This window comes from Liolophura sinensis, chromosome 11 (assembly GCF_032854445.1).
Source record: "Liolophura sinensis isolate JHLJ2023 chromosome 11, CUHK_Ljap_v2, whole genome shotgun sequence".
Taxonomy (NCBI): domain Eukaryota; kingdom Metazoa; phylum Mollusca; class Polyplacophora; order Chitonida; family Chitonidae; genus Liolophura; species Liolophura sinensis.
This window is the reverse complement of record NC_088305.1, coordinates 5520177-5538992: the sequence shown is the minus strand read 5'-3', so window position 1 is coordinate 5538992 and position 18816 is coordinate 5520177. Positions and strand designations below refer to the sequence as shown.

The following is an 18816-nucleotide window of genomic DNA, read 5'->3' as shown; positions in this document are numbered from 1 at the left end:
GCGCTCACTGAGGTTGGTTTTGGGGCACTCCTTTGCCGAACAAAATTTTGGCACACGTAATGTCAGAGTAATATATCGGAGTATTGACCCGGTGTCGCGTATTCGAATCCAGCTCTCTATCGCTCCCCTGCGGCCTTGCGATAGGAGGTTTATCATGCATGTATCTGGGGAGGTTAAACGCTTTAACACAGGTTCTCAGCGACGTCTGTTCTTTCCACTTGAAGCTTATGTCACAGAACAGAATAGTGGATAGAGCCTGATGTGTTTGCTGTACAACGGGGAATTCCGTAAATGATGTAACGGGAAACCATTACACACTGTAACAAAAGTGAAATGGAATAATGTCTGTAATCAAATATTGATAACAGGTCGGCGAATGACATCACTGTGCGCAGTATTCAGATTTAATAATCGAAGTGTCATGTTCGAAATTTGTATACCACCCCTCAAACAACACCGACGCTTGGCACCGATATTCCAAGTTCGATCAAACGATCGAATGGCCAGAAAAACTTGATTTATGCTTAAACATTTACACTTATACGGTGGCTGTCAGTTTTATGGATGCAGGAAGCCGGAATGTCCGGGAATAAACCATCACGACCTCCGGCAATTTAGCGAGCAATTTCTCGACGTGTAACCGGCACGTCTACGACACTTTACAATGTACTTTACAATGAAACTGTACAGACTGTGGACAGCGAGTTGGGGAAATGTAGAAATACTGTGCCCATGACCGGAATTAAAAGAGGGCGGGTGCCTCATTCATTGAAATATGAGACAGGCATCGTTTTCCAATGTGTCTACGACATGTTATCGAGTTTTTCGTAGTTTACACACATCCAACCTAGGTCAAATTTGAAAGGTCTTCATCTCAATCAGATTTTAATACAGCATCACGCGCATATAGATAAGAAAACGGGATGTTTACATATCCCCAAGAAAACACGCCTTATCGCAGAATATAACAAGGACCCAGCTGCGACACGAGTCCATGTTCTTCAGTGTCCATTAAATGCGACAGAAAGCTGGCTTACGATCGACAAGTGGTCGTATAATCACCCTCCTTGACCCACAAGCCGTCCAGGACAAGAATGGCAGTATCTGTTTAGGTGTGCCCTGGGTTAGGGTGTAGCCCTCCCCGAGTGACCGTTTTCTTTTCGTCTATCGTGGTAGGTCAGCTGTTACACGTAACCTCAACCTTCATGTGTGGTATGGCGCCACAAACATAAAACATAACAATCCAATAAGGTATAAAAGTCTAAAGCACACAGATCTTAAGACCCATAGCAGTGACGACCATGTGATAACTGGCAAATGGTCACACGTAAACAGTGAAACGTGGCCACTTGTCAATTTACTTCAGGTATGGTTTTATTTCCAACTGTTCATGTGAATGCTTAAAAAGTATCAACTTAACCGACCACGTAGCAATATGGTTTAAGCAGAATTAGGTAAAAAAAATCAGTGATGACAATCGTAAATTATTAGACGTCAAATGTCTAAAATTGCTGAAAATTTTATGTCATCACATTTGATATACAATTACATTAAGTCAAAGAAAGGCATAACACCGGAATTTCTCATATGCAGCCTTGAACTTGAGATATGCAAATGGGAAATCATTGTACTTAAGAGTCTCTTTCTCTTCTTTCTGTTTTTTTTTAAATCACTTAATCAGCAAACGCACAGAGAACTCATAGGCAACGCTCATGACAAAGGAAAAGACAACTTAAGGATTTTTGAGCAAGCGCCAATTTAAAATACGTAACATTGTTGCGCTCTTCATTTAATATTACACTCTTTGTAATTAAAAGATAGAATGTCAAAACGTTGACCAAACTGCCAATCAAATTAAATATCAACCAACGGACAGACCCACTAACTGCCTGTCGGCCCTGAGAGTAGCATATTGTGTGCTCCTTGGTGCTCATGTGTAATAAAGTCAGAAAGTTGTTTTACGTCTAGAATCTATTCGTCGAAACAAATATTCGTCTAACCAGCAAGGACTTTCCGGGTCAGTAATCCCCAGGTCAATTCCCAAAATGACAAACCACCAAAGGACTAAGAAAATACAGTTAATGTACGAAAATAGAACGGAATCATGCAAAGAGCAGCAGTCAACAGCTTTCACTGACGCTGGAGAGACGCAAGGTATATTCTAGGCGACTGAGTGAAATTAGTATTCAAATCGAGTGGGCTTACCATGCTAGAATATTAGTTGTCTGTAACAAAATATGTATATCAGTTGCGACTCATACGAGAGCCATTACGTCAATAGCCACTATTCCTCTTCTAGACGTTAGCTTAAGTTGCCTGTTTCCTGTTTTGAGAATGACGGCCCAACCCAATCCGTTTTCGCAGAGCATTAAAAGGTTCGGGGCCATCAGCACAAACTCTCTCAGTCTATGCCTTCACATACCTTCCCAGGACCTGGAATTTCATCGCGTTTTCTAACTTGTGATATGCGATTGTTTTGGATTGTAGAATATCCCTGATCTTTACAATATGCCAGAAAAGATTTGTCCACACAACCATAGTTATAACAATACTGTTCTTTTTAACATATGAAGTGAACGCAAAATTACAGTGTCGTAAAGGGAAAAAAGAAAGCATTTAATTTCTTTGGGATTTTAGTATGGATAATGGACAATGTACGCCAAAACACCAACTACTACGTTTTAGTGTGAATGAACAGTGTCAGCTGGTGCATGGGCCTCCAGCTTGCATTTTGAAAACTTAGTATTCTACTGGTAGACGACGGCTGTGGGCAGGCAGTACGTTTGCTACACGACACAGTGTATACATGTGAGCGCATATACAAGGCCATGCTAACATGTGTAAAACAAAGATGGCGCCGCGCGGATTGCAACCAGCTGGACAAACATGTTTAAACATTGTTGAATGGAAAGTCAACAGCGCAGTAAGAGATTGTCACGTCCGAGAGATGTGACAAAGGGGTCGGATAATAAGCTAGGTTAGCCAGAGTAACATTTGGAGAATGTTGAGGTGTGTGAGAGGGGGAGGAAGACGTGGGGTGGGTGTTTTGGGTTGGCGGGAGATGGAGGAGGGGGGGGGGGGGTGATGTGCTGGTCAGTAAGTTAACTCTCTGAATGAGTCATAGAACAGAAAATTAGTCATGTTGTACATGTATGTCTAAATACGTACGAAGATTCAAATATCGCATTATTTGTCATTATTCAGGATATTTAAGGTCTAACTTGGAGACAAATCTGAAACATCACACAAGTTCTTCAACCTGGTCAGTATATGGCTCTGACGTCCAAATACGAAATGTAAACAAATGATGACAAAGGGGACTTGTTAGATATCTTGAGTGCGACAGCAAACATTACCGAGATCGTTGCCGATAAAAACTATAACCGCTTCTCCGTGATATTATAGCAATGATACAAAGGTTACGTGAATCCATAACACAGGGTAGCAGAAGCGGAGAGGCCTAAATGGTGGGCGTTGCTTAGATTTTAGCCTCGACTGGCAAGGTTCACGGATTCGAGTCCAGCCTTCGGTCAGTATTATATCGGGTACATGGTGCGGTGTATAGATTCTGTCCTTCACCCGAAAGTCTGGGGCCCGTTTAACGAAGAAGGTCTAACGCTGCGCCAAACGTAATTATTATGACAATAATATAAGACAGTATACATGCGTCGTCATGACAGTCACGTTTGACGTAAAATGTTCCACCCGCCTTATCACAAGGGCCCAGTGTTGATGTAATATTCCATAAACTACCAGACGTGCTTCAGGGTCAGATCTAATGATTATGCTATGAGTAAAACAAATCAATAGGCTAAGGAATGTATTTCCAGAAAGTAGTCGGTCTTAGAACCCCTCGTGTTTTGTGTCATCATACTCTAAAGGATTGAACAACATAGTTGTAGTTTTGTGACAGTAAACACGTTCTGGCGTTAGGCCGTGGATCAAAATAACGGTGGAAACAACGTGTAATCACTGTGCTAGACAGACAGCGGAAGGGGCAGGATATCAAGCTACGGTTACAATAGACAGCTGCTATTGCGTGCATGCCAGGTCGAATTTGTAAATACTGTACATACGCAGTTTTTATAGACGGGTGTACCCTGTCGCTCTATAAAAAGCACATCTACCTAATCATAGTTTCAGATTGATCACCAGATATCATGCGTGATCTAGATGGATAAAAAATGGGCGAAACTGTGTCTAAGGCATCCGTCGAATACTTATTACTTGGAGGTCTTCCTAGTACAAATTCGCCTGGACAGTAGAACCGGATTCAAGTCGAAGTCAAGTTGGACATATGGAAGCGAGCTATGGCCCACTGACTACGACGCTTGTCTTTCAAACGCAAGGACAAAGGTGGCATGGGTTCGATCCCGGCCTTCGGCAGACAATTTTGTGATAATAAACGGCGTGCGGCAGTTTACGCAAGACAACATTTGTTGTTGATCACTTGCACTCCACAAATATGATGTGCAAGTATGTACTAGTTTGTTACAGTTTCCTCTATCCCTAAAAATCCAAACCTAGTAACAAAACCAGTACATTAGTTACAATCACTGTTTGTAAGAAGGGAAATTGCGAAGGATTCGGCATGTACAACAAGGAATATCTGTACCTTGTACATACAGGTTTACTTAGAAAGCAAGAATACATTAGAGGTAGAAGATTTAACTTTCCATCGCAATATAAAATTGGTGTCTCCAAAAACCAAAGTGTTTGAGTAAGCATTTCAGCTTACTGATCGAAGAATGATCCTTCAACCCGAGTAAGTGAGTGAGTGAGTGCTTGGGGTTTAACGTCGTACTCAACAATTTTTCGGTCATATGACGACGAAGGAATCCTTGGGTGCATGCACTTGTAATGTGCCTCCTTGTTGCAGGACGGATTTCCACCGCTCTTTTATTTAGTGCTGCTTCACTGAGACGACTTACCGAAGGCAAGTAAGCCGCCCCGCCCGAGCCATTATACTGATACGGGTCAACCAGTCGTTGCACTACCCCCTTCATGCTGAACGCCAAGCGAGGAAATTACAACTTCCTCTTTTTAAGTCTTAGGTGTGACTCGATCAAGGATTGATCCTGGATCTACCGGTCCCGAAGCGGACCGTTCAACCCGACACAACCTTATTAGTGATGAAAACGTCAGGGTTAAACACGGACTTCTGATTTAGACAGCCACTGGGCACAGTTGTCCAAAAGTTGGTGTTAACTTTTGTCTGAACCTTTGTCCCATTAGTTTTGTATTGTAGACCAAGGCTTACATTAAGATTTAAGCCTGGCTTAAATTTTATTACACTTTTAAACAACCGGCCCGTATTTCTCAGCCAGCCAACCGGAAACCTATCTGCTGCAGCCGAAAAGAAGCTCTGTGGACTTCAGATAAATCCGTGAATGAGTGTATTATGTGTTATTAAAAATAAAAAAAACATCCCCAGTACTGGTATGTGAACGCGATGTCCTTCATGGACGTCTTAATAACGTGATAATAAAAGTCAGATTTGGCTCGTCAGATGTATGCTGGCTATTGACTGATCGTGTATACATATATATATATATATATATATATATATATATATATATATATATATATATATATATATATATCTACAGCCTATTGTGTGCGCTGGATATAAGGCCAGTCAGCTACTCAGCTGGGTCTTTGTGCGGTCTGTTGACAGTTCAGCACATAATGGCAGTTCCGAGTATACAGAGGTGTCAAAAAAGAATCACTACAACTTTCCGTAAACACAAAAATAGCGATCGCACATTTCTAGCCTGCAAGACATATTATAGGCATGTACAGATGAAACGGAGACTGTTTTACATACAACTTAATTCTGGTAAATAAATAAGGCTTACATCTACCTGAAACGATGCCTACATAAAGTTGTTTGCATGTATGTTTATGCATATCTGTACATCGAGGTCTATACATGTATGTATACGCCGCATTTATAAAACGTCACAGGCTGTACAAGTGAGTATACGTCTGTATAGGTGTCGAGGAGTTTATAGAGATAGCTGTACAACGCACGTTAACACATTACCATGGCAGTTGGGGCGATTCGCTATATATACATCTGTTCAATCTGCCAAAACAATCATACTGAAACACCGAAAATAAACCAGCAAATAGGCTATAACACCCACCAAACACGTTGTGGTACGCTCTGCATATAACTGTAGCCTGTCCAGAACTCGGTGTTAGATCTATACACTGCCAAGCACTAGACGAACGCGTACCATTAACGAAATGGTCAAAAAGCATACTGCCTTAAAGAACAGCAGCTCGTAACTTCAAACTTAGCATGCTACATATACCGGGCACTAATTTGTTTGTCAGTGCTTGTACTTAGAGGCGTTTACTTGTGGATGGATCGAGCCATCACAAAAGGGGTTAGGTTATGGGTTGCGAAAAGTGGTCATTGGAAGGATGTTTGTGAAGATGGAATGTATAGCTCTCATAACTAGTACTGACGTCGGCACGTTTTTGCTCCAAGCCCTCTTCGTGTAAAATCGTATCATCCCATCAATTCACACAGATGTCTCTTCTATTACTCAAGGGCTCCAAATTAAGTCGCCCAGCCTCAGGGTCTTTCCAGAAGCCTTTTAATCCGTGAACAGACGTACCGGTATCATACACATATACACCCCTCCCCCCACTCCCCCCCTCTTTAACCCCCACACAGAAGTTACCCCTAAATAACACATGTCCCATTGTAGCATGCCTAGACAGTTATGTACGTGGAATCAATCAGTATTGTTAGGATGGTCTATTTGATATGATACAAAGCTTCCAGTAATTCCGTTATCCCAGATCGGTCGCCCCACCCTATCCTCATCCGTCCCTGGACTCTCCCGGCCACTTCTTCCCGCCCCTCCCCCAGGGGTGTCTTACCTTGGCCTCCCCGTACGTTCCCCGGAAGCCTCCTATTACAAGGGCGTGCACCACCTCCCTGAATCTCAACGTTCCATTGCCGTCTTTGTCGGACTGATCAAAATTCACGCTGTACTTCTCCAGCTGTTTCTGAGTCCAGTCGTTCGCCATCCCGGCGGCCAGACTGCTCGAGTGAGGAACTCTTTCTCCTCAGTCACTGGTTATGTACAATCGGGTACGTCCAAGTGGCCAGATAACACCGGCACAAGCCAAGTTTACAACAGTCAAACGTCACGTAGCCCTCAGCGTTAGTGGGGGATCTCCCCTCTACGGGAATTAGAAAGCTTTCACACCCATCCCCACACAACCTACATCCCAGTACAACATCAGTCGGGTTTTCACAACGACGAGCTAACAGTGAGCGAGGCTGGTACTCTGGCGGGTGTATGCGGTACCCCTGCTCAGGATGGGCCCCCTGGCTTTACTGTACAGAGCGCCGCCACAGAATACCCTCGCCTCTTGTTCAGTTATCGTTCGCACATGTGTTGGTACAGTTATTTGCAGTTCTTGGTTTCTTTAATGTTGGTCGACTTCCTTGCAGCCTAGCTGGCTGACCGGTTAACCAATAAGCCTACGCGCAACAGGCTGAACTGGAAAGCTTCGATAAAGCGGGCGGATCGGTATGGCGCAACGGCCTGTATTCGGTCTGTACTCCTAGTAAATGGCTGGACCACACCGAGGTGGGGGTACAGCTAATAGCTATAGTCAGTATATCGATTGCTGACGGCATATACGCCACCGATCGTCACAATGGATCGCGATGTCACCGGAGTATCAGTGACGATACCTTATTAACATGCACATTACATAAGGCCTCCATAGAGCCGTCCACTGTTATGGTGTCTAAACTTAGCATGAATACTTACCCTGATCAAGCCCGGTTTTTATTTCGTCTCCCTTGTAATTATGTCCATCGAAAAAGAAAACTTAACATGATCTTTGACAGCTATAGTAATGACTCAAAAAAAAAAGAAATGAAAAACAAAAAAGTAATTACTCTGTCAAGAAACTCTGTCTCCACCGGTTTTCCGCATAAAGTTGTTTATTTTTGTGGACACATTTTTCCACTTGCGCGGTTGTCATGGTAACCACATACCTATCATCAACACCCATGAAGATTCTCCTCAGTGGTTAGACTCACCACAGTGATGCTGCATGGTATTCTTTTATACATTTCAAACAAATGGATTTGTTGGGAAGTATATTGTGTTCACCTGAACTCTTGTTTATTGTTATAACTGATCTTGTGTGGGTGCAATTTCTCCGCTTTATGAGCTCGCAAGAGCGCAGCCTGTCCGCCTGACTCGATCCACACTTCCCACACCTGCAACATGCTTGTTCTTGAAAAATGGCAGACACCTAATCGTCTTTCAATTTCTCTCACTACTTTTGGTGCCTAGGTGACAATGCTCTTGTTTGTTCTCTTGTTTGATAGTTTGTGGAGTCTAACGTTAGTAGAAGATCACTTGATAAATAGATAGATAAAACAATCGATTAATCGATCAAAACAAACACCATCGTTCAATTATTGTGTTTCGGGTTGAAGACGAACACATTAACTTTAAAATCAATGAATAAACAGAACAAAAATGCGACAAATATTTCTGCTTTAAAGACTGTCAATTTACAGCAGCAAACATGAAGCAATTCTGAAGTTTTTGGATTTATTTGATCAATATAAACAGGTAGATGTATACCTAGAATTTATTTATTTATTTGATTGGTGTTTTACGCCCTACGCAAGAATATTTCACTTATACGACGCTGGCCAGCATAGTTGGTAGAAGGAAACCGTGTAGAGCCCAGGGGAGACCCACGACCATCCGCAGGTTGCTGTAGAACTTCTCACGGAGAGGAAGCCAGCACTGGTGAGAGACGCCTGGGTCATTGTGTTATAGATAACTAAGCTTATTTTATATATTTTTATTACAGACGTGTATTATCAAATGCTCTTTGGAATGTTCACAGTTTAGCACTGAGCACATCAATTATAATCCAAAAATAATTAAAAACGCAAATAAATCAATGCATTTGGTAAATTCAGTTTTTTGATTCTATTTAGTCTATGAAAGGCAGAACCGTAAGCAGAACCTGTGTTGTTTTCAGTGTCAAGTCTAAAGCTCACAAAACTTGCATTTGCGCATGCCAGAAAAAATGACAGTGTATTCGTCATTCACTTGTCTGGCGAATGTCAACACCATCGGTTTGTCTCGTCACTACGTCCACTTTCTCTGATTTCTACTCCATCAAAACCGAGCGCCCAATAGCTGTATGCAGTAAATCTCATTTTTTTTTTACATTTAAATAATTATTGAATTCAACTATGAACAAAACGAGTATCCTGTAAGACGGATCGGAAGCTAAAGGTCACGTGATCTCCTTAGTAACAAACGTGAGTTAACAGTGTGAGTGAAAACGGTCCTCCCAACGTTATTGCACAGGAAAATGCCTTTTTTCAATCGCTCAAACGATCTTGCATCCGTTGGATTTGTATAATTTTTAGCTTTCCAGATAGTATTTCTGCAGAGCATTCGTGGCGTTATTTTGTACAACTAAGCCTTACTGGTCGTTACTGAAGTGGCAAAAAATGACCTTTTTCTCAATGCGTTAACATTTGGTGATCATTTTGTTTTAGACACGAAAGGGTGTACACGTGACCCCAAACTTCCGACCCATCTTAAACAATCCGAGTTTAAACAAAAGTAGAGGAAACCAAGGGAAGTAACCGGTATTAGACAGAGGCACAATGCAAACAGATGAGTATTGTCCCCTTGGCCAGAGCAACCGTACTCACGTTCTTACGATAAATTAGCACATTGATTTTCCCTATTATTCATGGAGTAAAGTTTTCAACTGCAACCGCCCCCCCTACCCCCAGCCCCACCAAAAAAAATCCATACTTTTGCGCAGTGCCAGGTTGGCCTGTGCAGCTTGTGCTTTTCTCTACAAAATTTTGCTAGAAGTGAAGTCAACATTTTGTCACCTTGGTAACCTTCATGAGGGAGCGAGTAGTAACCCTCGACAAAAAGTTTTAAGTTCTATCAAAAGCGGACAAAATTCTGACATAACCGGGATAAAAGATGTAGAAATGTATAGTTTGTCAACAATGCCTAATATCTGCCCAGCAGTCTTCAGTTGGGAGGAAAATCGTCGACCAAATTGCCAGAATTGGACAAGTGTTACCTGTACGAAGGCCGCTGGCCGGCCGAGCCGTAAATGATTGCTAGTGATAGTATATTATCGGAACTTGCGCAATGACGTCATAGGTTTCTGGAACGTCCTTACTGGTTGACGGCTGATATACGTGTTCGTTTCGACGAGCAGATTCTAGATCGCCCTGGTTCGGTGCTTTCTCTTAGTAGGCATCTTTGCGAGAACACCTGGCAAATAACGGTTGTTTCACGAAAATGTTAACGAGGTTTTAATTTAAAGGATACACCAAACGCTAGGTTTTTATTTTCTTAATATAGAGTTTAGAATGTGGATTAACATATAACAGGACAAAAAGGCTTCTTAGCCTTCTTCTTGGGGTGTAAAAATGGCTACAGCTGTCCTCAGTCCTGAAATTCAGCTGCCTGGTGTTGTGGCGTCAACGCTGATAGCTTTGTACATGCGAGAGCCTACATTGGGGTGCTAGGCTGGTCTCACATTCTCAGAATGTTCATCGATGGTGTCATTTCCGAATTTTTCCGACCACTGGCGGAAAAATGCATAAAGAATAGTGGTTGTAAAGAAATGTAAAACATGCTCGCAAAATGAAATGTGAGTTTTTTGGGGAACATTTCTTTCATCATTTTACATAAAAGCATACTCTTTCGTTTTTTAGTATCTTTTCATGTATCCTTTAAGAAAATGTCGATGTCCAGTTTATTATAAAAGTTTTTTTTCAGATTTTTAAACATTTTGTTGGCAGCTAAGAAAGATCAACCCTGCTCTGCCTGAGGCACGAAATCCAAGAGACTTTTTCTTCCACAAGAACAAATCCAAGACTGCTGTGCAAGTTATAAGATACTTTGTTACTGGGTTCGATGTAAATAAACGGCGTTTGTCCACGTTCTCTGATCTTCGCGGCCAGCCGTGTAACGAGGAGTCTTGCCAGTCCTCGGCGGCGGACGGACGGGCAGACATACAGGTGGCCCATAGCTCCATCCTCGTAACAAATCATCCAGGCCAGGAGCTCGTCCGTACTCTGGTCGTGCACCGCCAGAGAGGGAAAGCTGGATATCACACCGGACATATAGAGGTCGGTTTCTGCTGGTGACGGTCCGTACGCCCAAAGAGGGGCCAGTCGGGAGCTGTACCGAGGGTGAAGGTCACCCAAGGTCATACCTTCAGGTATATCCTGCCTGATCGATAAATAGGGAACATCATGTTAACCTTAATATGTAATACGTATGTTTGTGTGTGTATACACTGTATGTGTATAGACTGTATGTGAATACGTGTGCTATCGTGAGTATATGTATTGTGTTGGATAAAATCGCAATGTTGAATACAGACCTATCAGTAGTTGCTGTCAAATTTCAACTGTATGAGATACAATATGTTTATATTATTCTGACAATTCTGACGATTTCGACAATTTGACATATAGACATTTAAATTTGTATACGAATATTCCGTCTGCCAGCAGTCAGCGGATGGTCGTGGGTTTTCACCGGGGTCTGCCTGGTTTCCTCCCACCATAATGCTGGTCGCTGTCGTATAAGTGAACTATTTTTGAGTACGGCGTAAAACAGCAATCAAATAAATAAATCAAATAAAACATACGAATAGTTACACCTAGCTACAGTGTGGAATAGCGACTGGGTCCTTATTTTGTATATCGGTTCACTGTTGATAATCTCTGCAGGTCCATTCAGCAAAGTGTTCAAAATTGTCATGGGATTTCCTGAAGTAATTTCACCAAGGTTTGTGATTATTAAATGAGTATAAAAGTTTTATACTGATTTAGAGAATAGCAAATTGAATGCGTGTCATTTATTTGTTTATTTGGCTGAAGTTTAAGACTTGCTCACTTATAAATAAGATGGTGGTGTGATTTATTGGTGGGAGGAAGCCGGATAGCCCAGAGAGAGACAGATGCATTGCTTACGGCGAAAACAAATTTATATTTTCTCTTAGAAAATTTTTTTGAAAAGTCCAGAAAGAAAATATCAAATGAAAAAAAAATAAAAACATAAAGTATAATAACAATGTAGTAAACATATTCTTACATATCCGGTATGTCGACAGCGTCCGGTAAGTACATCAGTTGCGCTGTAGTCTCTTCCGTTTTCACGTCGTAGCCACAGGACTGTGCCTCACCCTCTATCACCGGCCATATCGTCTCACGAGCGGCTGAAATATCGACATTCGACAATGCAATGGAAAAGTAAAACCAGAGCAGCGGCGGCAGTATGATAAGTGGCAAATGGCCATACCTAACCGGTGAATCACAGCTTCTTGCCAGTTTACCTAATTTGGAGTTTCATTGTAACTGTTCATGTAAATGGTTAAACAGAAGCAAATTACATGCCGTTTCCACCATGACTGACGCTGAATTAGGTAAGAAAAAAACAACATGCAGTGATGATAATTGCAACTTACTAGTCAATTATACTCACATGAAAGAGACATTTGGAGATCTATTCAGCTTTGCAATAGCAACGTACATCAATAATTCTTGTGTTATTTACATACATGACGATGCATTAAGCCTGTTCAGAATTCCTTTTCTTCTGAACACTTGAGCAGAAAAATGACATAACATAGCCCTTAGATAACATCGTTGCTCGTCTATCACACGGTCATCACCGCCCTGCTCTGGTTTCACCTTCTGTGATGTATGTCTATCACGATATCGTCACTGCTCTGGTTTCACTCTCTGTGTTGTACGTCTATCACACGGTCATCACCGCACTGGTTTCACTCTCTGTGTTGTAAGTCTATCACACGATCATCACCGCCCTGCTCTGCTTCACCCTCTGTGTTTGTCTATCACAATATCGTCACTGCTCTGGTTTCACTTGTCTATCATACTGTCATCACTGCTCTGGTTTCGCTCTCTGTGTTGTATGTCTATCACAGGATAATCACCGCCCTGCTCTGGTTTCACTCTATGTGTTGTATGTCTACCACACTGTTGTCGCTGCTCTGGTTTCACTCTCTGTTTTGTATGTCTATCACACGGTCATCACCGCCATGCTCTGGTTTCACCTTATGTGATGTATGCCTATCACAATATCGTCACTGTTCTGGTTTCACTCTCTTTGTTGTATGTCTATCACACGGTCATCACCGGCCTGCTCTGGTTTCACTCTCTCTGTTGTATGTCTATCACACGATCATCACCGCCCTGCTCTGGTTTCACCTTCTGTGTTTGTCTATCAAAATATCGTCACTGCTCTGGTTTCACTTGTCTATCATACTGTCATCACTGCTCTGGTTTCACTCTCTGTTTTGTATGTCTATCACAGGATAATCACTGCTCTGGTTTCACTCTCTGTGTTGTATGTCTATCACATGGTCATCACCGCCCTGCTTTGGTTTCACCCTCTGTGTTTGTCTATCACAATATCGTCACTGCTCTGGTTTCACTTGTCTATCATACTGTCATCACTGCTCTGGTTTCACTGTCTGTGTTGTATGTTTATCACACGATAATCACCGCCCTGCTCTGGTTTCACCTTCTGTGTTTGTCTATCACAATATCGTCACTGCTCTGGTTTCACTTGTCTATCATACTGTCATCACTGCTCTGGTTTCACTCTCTGTTTTGTATGTCTATCACACGGTCATCACTGGCCTGTTTTTGCTGTATGTCTACTACACTGTTGTCACTGCTCTGGTTTCACTCTCTTTTATATTCAAGCTTTTCGTGTGATATATTTATATATTCGTAATTATGTTCACAGTACTTCTTTTAGACATTCAGTTAAAAAAGTGTCGACGTTTTAATTTTTGTTTGGAAATAATAACTTACCAGTGAAATCAATCCTGTGTCGTCCGTCAAACAGATTCTGACTGTTCAGGAGTCCACGACATGCCTCTTTGGTCAAGGCGAAGAGTTTGACCTCATAGTCTATAACCGGTAACTGCACAAAGAAATTTTGTAAGTTTGTAACCAGAAGATGCATCATCTTGTCCATCTTCAGAAATGTCTTCTTTGTAAATCAATATTAACATCATACAAGTATACACACCAACGTAAAATGCGATGAAGTATTTGGATTATTTACATATGTATTTCATTCTTGTTTTACGACCTATACATTTGTTCTAGTGTTTGGCTTACATGACAGCACCGTGGTTTATAGACCAAACGTGATAAAACACCTTCATAAAAGTTCAGGGAAAAGACCTGGACTTGAACACACACACTCACGCAATTCCCAGAGGATTACCAGATGGACACTTTAAACCGGACAACCAGCGATGCCCAATACATATGAAAAGCTGGAATATAAATGAGTGTGAAACCAGAGCAGTGTCAACAGTGTGGTAGACATACAACACGGAGAGTGAAACCAGAGCGGTGATGATCGTGTGATAGACATACAACACAGAGAGTGAAACCAGAGCAGTGATGATCGTGTGATAGACATACAACACAGAGAGTGAAACCAGAGCGGTGATGATCGTGTGATCGACATACAACACAGAGAGTGAAACCAGAGCAGTGATGATCGTGTGATAGACATACAACACGGAGAGTGAAACCAGAGCGGTGATGATCGTGTGATAGACATACAACACAGAGAGGAAACCAGAGCAGTGATGATCGTGTGATAGACATACAACACAGAGAGTGAAACCAGAGCGGTGATGATCGTGTGATAGACATACAACACAGAGAGTGAAACCAGAGCAGTGATGATCGTGTGATAGACATACAACACAGAGAGTGAAACAGAGCAGGGCGGTGATGATCGTGTGATAGACATACAACACAGAGGGTGAAACCAAAGCAGTGATGACAGTATGATAGACAAGTGAAACCAGAGCAGTGACGATATTGTGATAGACAAACACAGAGGGCGAACCAGAGCAGGGCGGTGATGATCGTGTGATAGACATACAACACAGAGGGTGAAACCAGAGCGGTGATGACCGTGTGATAGACGTGCAACACAGAGAGTGAAACCAAAGCAGTGATGACCACTAAAAGTAGCAAATGACAAGCCTACTAGTTTCACGGGTTAAACAGAATTTGGTAAAGAAATGCAGTGAAGTCAAGCTGATTCTGAAAGATAAAAAACTCATTAAGGAACAATGAGGAGAAGACTTCAGAGTAAAACATCGCTGGCGTAAAAGAAATCCTCAAAACGCAATCACTTTAATCATTCAATATCTTTAAAAAAATAATAAGAAAATATAAAGGTATACATAATTTTCCTTTTACAATTTTAAATGCTCATTTAGTTCTCGGTTTCCACCAGGCCGTACAGCTTTCCTCTCACCGTAAAGGTGGCTGCCGTCGTATAAGTAAAACACCATTTAAATAAATAAATAAACAAATAAACTTTCCACATAATTAGGGGATTAACAGCGCCGAGGCGGCGTTTGTTGTGTAACCCGATTCCGCTGAACCTTGTTTCGTACCGAGTCAAATCCCCAGAATGCGATATTTGACTCGGTACGAAACAAGGTTTAGCGTTATCGGGCTACACAACAAACACCTCTTCGCCGTTACACAACAAATACCAAGACGAATGTGTCAAAGTCTATTCTACCGATAAAAATGAAGAGAATGCGGCAAAACTGCATATTTCATGCTGCCATACTGATTTACTCCCTCCGCAGAGGTCGTGCATTTTATACCAATCAAGGTATGTCAGCAACCTGCGGATGGTCGTGGGTTTCTTCCGGGATCTGCCCGGTTTCCACCCACCAAAATACTAGCCGCCGTCGTATAAGTGAAATATTCTTGAGTACGGCGTAAAACACCAATCAAATAAATAAATAAATAAATAAATAAACCAATCAACGGCAATCCTAGGCCATTGCAGTTGACCTAGATATGTCAAAGCTGTGTATATAAGACGTCGAATCATCTTGTTGCGTGACGTAGAAATGTAAAAGTTCACTCTGATTGGAACGTCTTAACACAAATGTTTCTTTTTCAACGGCGTGGCGTCTGGGTGTAAAATATAAAAAAATGTAAAACCAAAAGCGATATCTAACACGTTTATCAATGAAGGAAGTTCCGAAACGTTACCTTTATATAATTCACAAATGTAATCTACCAACTAAACAAACTCAAATTCCTTTTTTTTTTGTAGAAATGTACAGATTTTTTTATTTAAAGGAACCGGCCGGTGTGTTGCGTGACACACTCGATGTTGTTCGAAAAGTCATCTCTATTTAATATGTATATTTGCACACGGCCTGTAACTAAAAGCAGGCTAGATTTACACCACAGAGATTTATTTTACATGTTGAATGAAACTAGCGTCTAACCTGAGCTATGTACCGTACCCAGTAGATGTTTATAACACTGACAGCATCAATAATTTCAATTGGAAAAGTGTGTCGTCACGGAGGGCTAAAATATTGGCAATGTCGCGTTAAGCCCAATCTCGTTCATCCCTCACGATAGATTATTAACACGCTGACTGCCGGACACAACCAGCCCGACCACCCCCACAAGCCATGCATGGATTACGTTAGTAGCTGAGTTTATCTGTTCGCTCACCCTCTTTTCGCCCCCCGACGGACAGATTAGGACAGCGCTCACTTTAGGCCACGAGTTGACCCAGATCTCACTCTCGTCCGTCTGCCACCTCTGTATCTCCAGAAGAGAGCCGTGCATCTTCAAACAAACATAAACAGGTATGATTATGTTATATCCTCTCCGTCATCCACCCCAAATCAATGGTCGTTGGGATTTGGTGACGGTAAGTAGCTCATATGAATGTTTGTGTAGTCGCTTACGTACGGAAGACTATTTGTACCACGGTGAAAAAAAGGTGGTAGAAAAAGTTAAATGTTTGAGATAAAGATGTCGAAATTTTTAGTTCAGAAAGTCAGAATTCTGACTTTTTTTCTCAGCATGGTCTCAACAGGTCGACTTTCTTAACTGCAATACTGAAGTGATATCCAAAAGTCGACTTTTTATTTCGAAATTTCGACTTTTCATATCAAAATGTCGACTTTGGTCTGGTGGCATATTTTTATGTTCCTCTGCATTTTCTGTGTCTCACAATGACAGTGACTCGTCGTACTAATGCAGGTGTTTTTCTTGGTCTGATGCATAAGTTTGGTTATCATACCAATGTGTAGGCCGATAAAATATTTCAAAACTACGGAAAATAAAGCATCGGAAAATAAATGTCAAAATGTCGACATAACAAAGTCGAAATTTCCGTCCAGTTGTTTTTCACTTTTGACACCAATAGCCTTCCATACATATGAGGGCCTCGTCCGTTCTCTAAAAATATTTCGTCAGTGCGATGGTGGATGGCTTTATGCGTGGATAAAACTTTTAGAGAAAAACGTTCCCCTTCGGTAACCCATGCAGTTAACGGACTTGCAACCACGCTAGCATAATTCCAGCACGTGAAATCATTTTTCCACGGACGCTGTTTACTCTGGGTACCACGGTTTCCTGTACACGTGAGAGCGATTATTTTGTACATGTGAAATATCACTGTGTAAGGCCTTAGACCTGATTAAGTCCATGAAAACAAACCAAATCACTATATTGTAACATACAACCGTCAGCCACCTAAAAGTCTTTAGACCTACATGGGATAAAACCCCGGGTCAGATCATACCAAAGACATTAATACTGTTTTCTGTCCTTGATGCTGCTTCGCTTGGGGCTCAATGCGACGTAAGTACACATATCTCATGACTCCCGTCGTCATATCGATGAAAAATTTACGAAAAAGTACGACCTTAAATCCCAATAATACGTACATTCATACTGTAACATACCGTGTCATTGATAATACCATTAATATCATTTATCAGAAACGAGTTTACATACATAGTTTGGTTAAAGTTGACGCCAACGCAGCATTTTGAGTAATTTCAGATCAGAAAGTTTAATTAATTTTCCCGCTCTTCCAGTTTACATTTGTATACGAACCATGTTGACACCAAAATACAGTATCTCAACGGAGCATTGGGCCTGCCTGCAATCAATAACATCGATTTTTTTACCTTCTGTTTAAACCATGGTGCTAGGGGATGTTTACCTTGCGGCTTTTAAAGCATTTACATGAACAGTAGGAAAGAAACCTTAACTGAGGTAAGCTGACCAGAAGTCGTATTGCAATGGTTACATGTGTCCATTTGCCAACTACCACACTGCCTCGCTGCTCTGATCTTAGTTGCTATGTGGTAGTTTTTTTATGTTTTTACTGCATAAAATTGTCGTGTGTTCGACTGGAAAGTAACTCAGAGGACGGATGTCGGATTTCCTCCCCCATTGAAGATAGCAACGTCATGTTTAGTTGACTAAGAAGTGAACTGTGTGAAGAAAGGGCTAGTTCCCGAAAAAGCAATCTTCATTGTACCACATGTCTTTTTTTTAGTCTCGTTCTGTGTTCCAAAAAAGCCCTACTGAAGAATTTCTGTTTGTCCTCGTTGTGAATAGATGTGGGTCAGTGCACACCTAGAAATATGAACGAAAGTGACCTAGTGTTTAGGTATGTGCGGAGTTATCTGGTCCGCTTTGGCAGAGGTACATGCTTTATATGTAACCCGGCTAGAACGTTTTGTAACTGGTTGCTTGTCTGATTTAAGCACCTCTGGAATAGAATAAATTTATTTAGCCATTTCCAGAAGGAAGAGAAACAGTAAAATACAGTTTCAGTTATGTGTTTTGGAGATTTCTACGTGCCAAAAGACAATGTATGTGGGTAAACTATTGGCACTTTGTGGGTATAAAAA

At 41.6% G+C, this 18816-nt stretch overlaps 2 protein-coding genes across 2 annotated transcripts in view; both read right to left on the bottom strand.

The window, feature by feature from the left end:
* The window catches only part of LOC135477498 (uncharacterized), a 32027-nt gene extending 24472 nt beyond the window's left edge, over positions 1-7555 (bottom strand). The window contains 1 exon segment of the mRNA XM_064757619.1: positions 6898-7555. Within this exon segment, the coding sequence (XP_064613689.1) occupies positions 6898-7047 (150 nt within the window). The 5' untranslated portion in view covers positions 7048-7555.
* A 2869-nt stretch (positions 7556-10424) lies between these two features.
* On the bottom strand, positions 10425-16729 carry LOC135477787 (uncharacterized). Its single transcript, XM_064757989.1, has 4 exons — positions 16613-16729; positions 13901-14012; positions 12153-12276; positions 10425-11282 (listed from the first exon to the last, which is right to left on the bottom strand). The coding sequence occupies exons 1-4, from the start codon at positions 16727-16729 to the stop codon at positions 10850-10852; spliced, it is 786 nt and encodes a 261-aa protein (XP_064614059.1). The 3' UTR covers positions 10425-10849.
* Positions 16730-18816: the final 2087 nt, after the last annotated feature.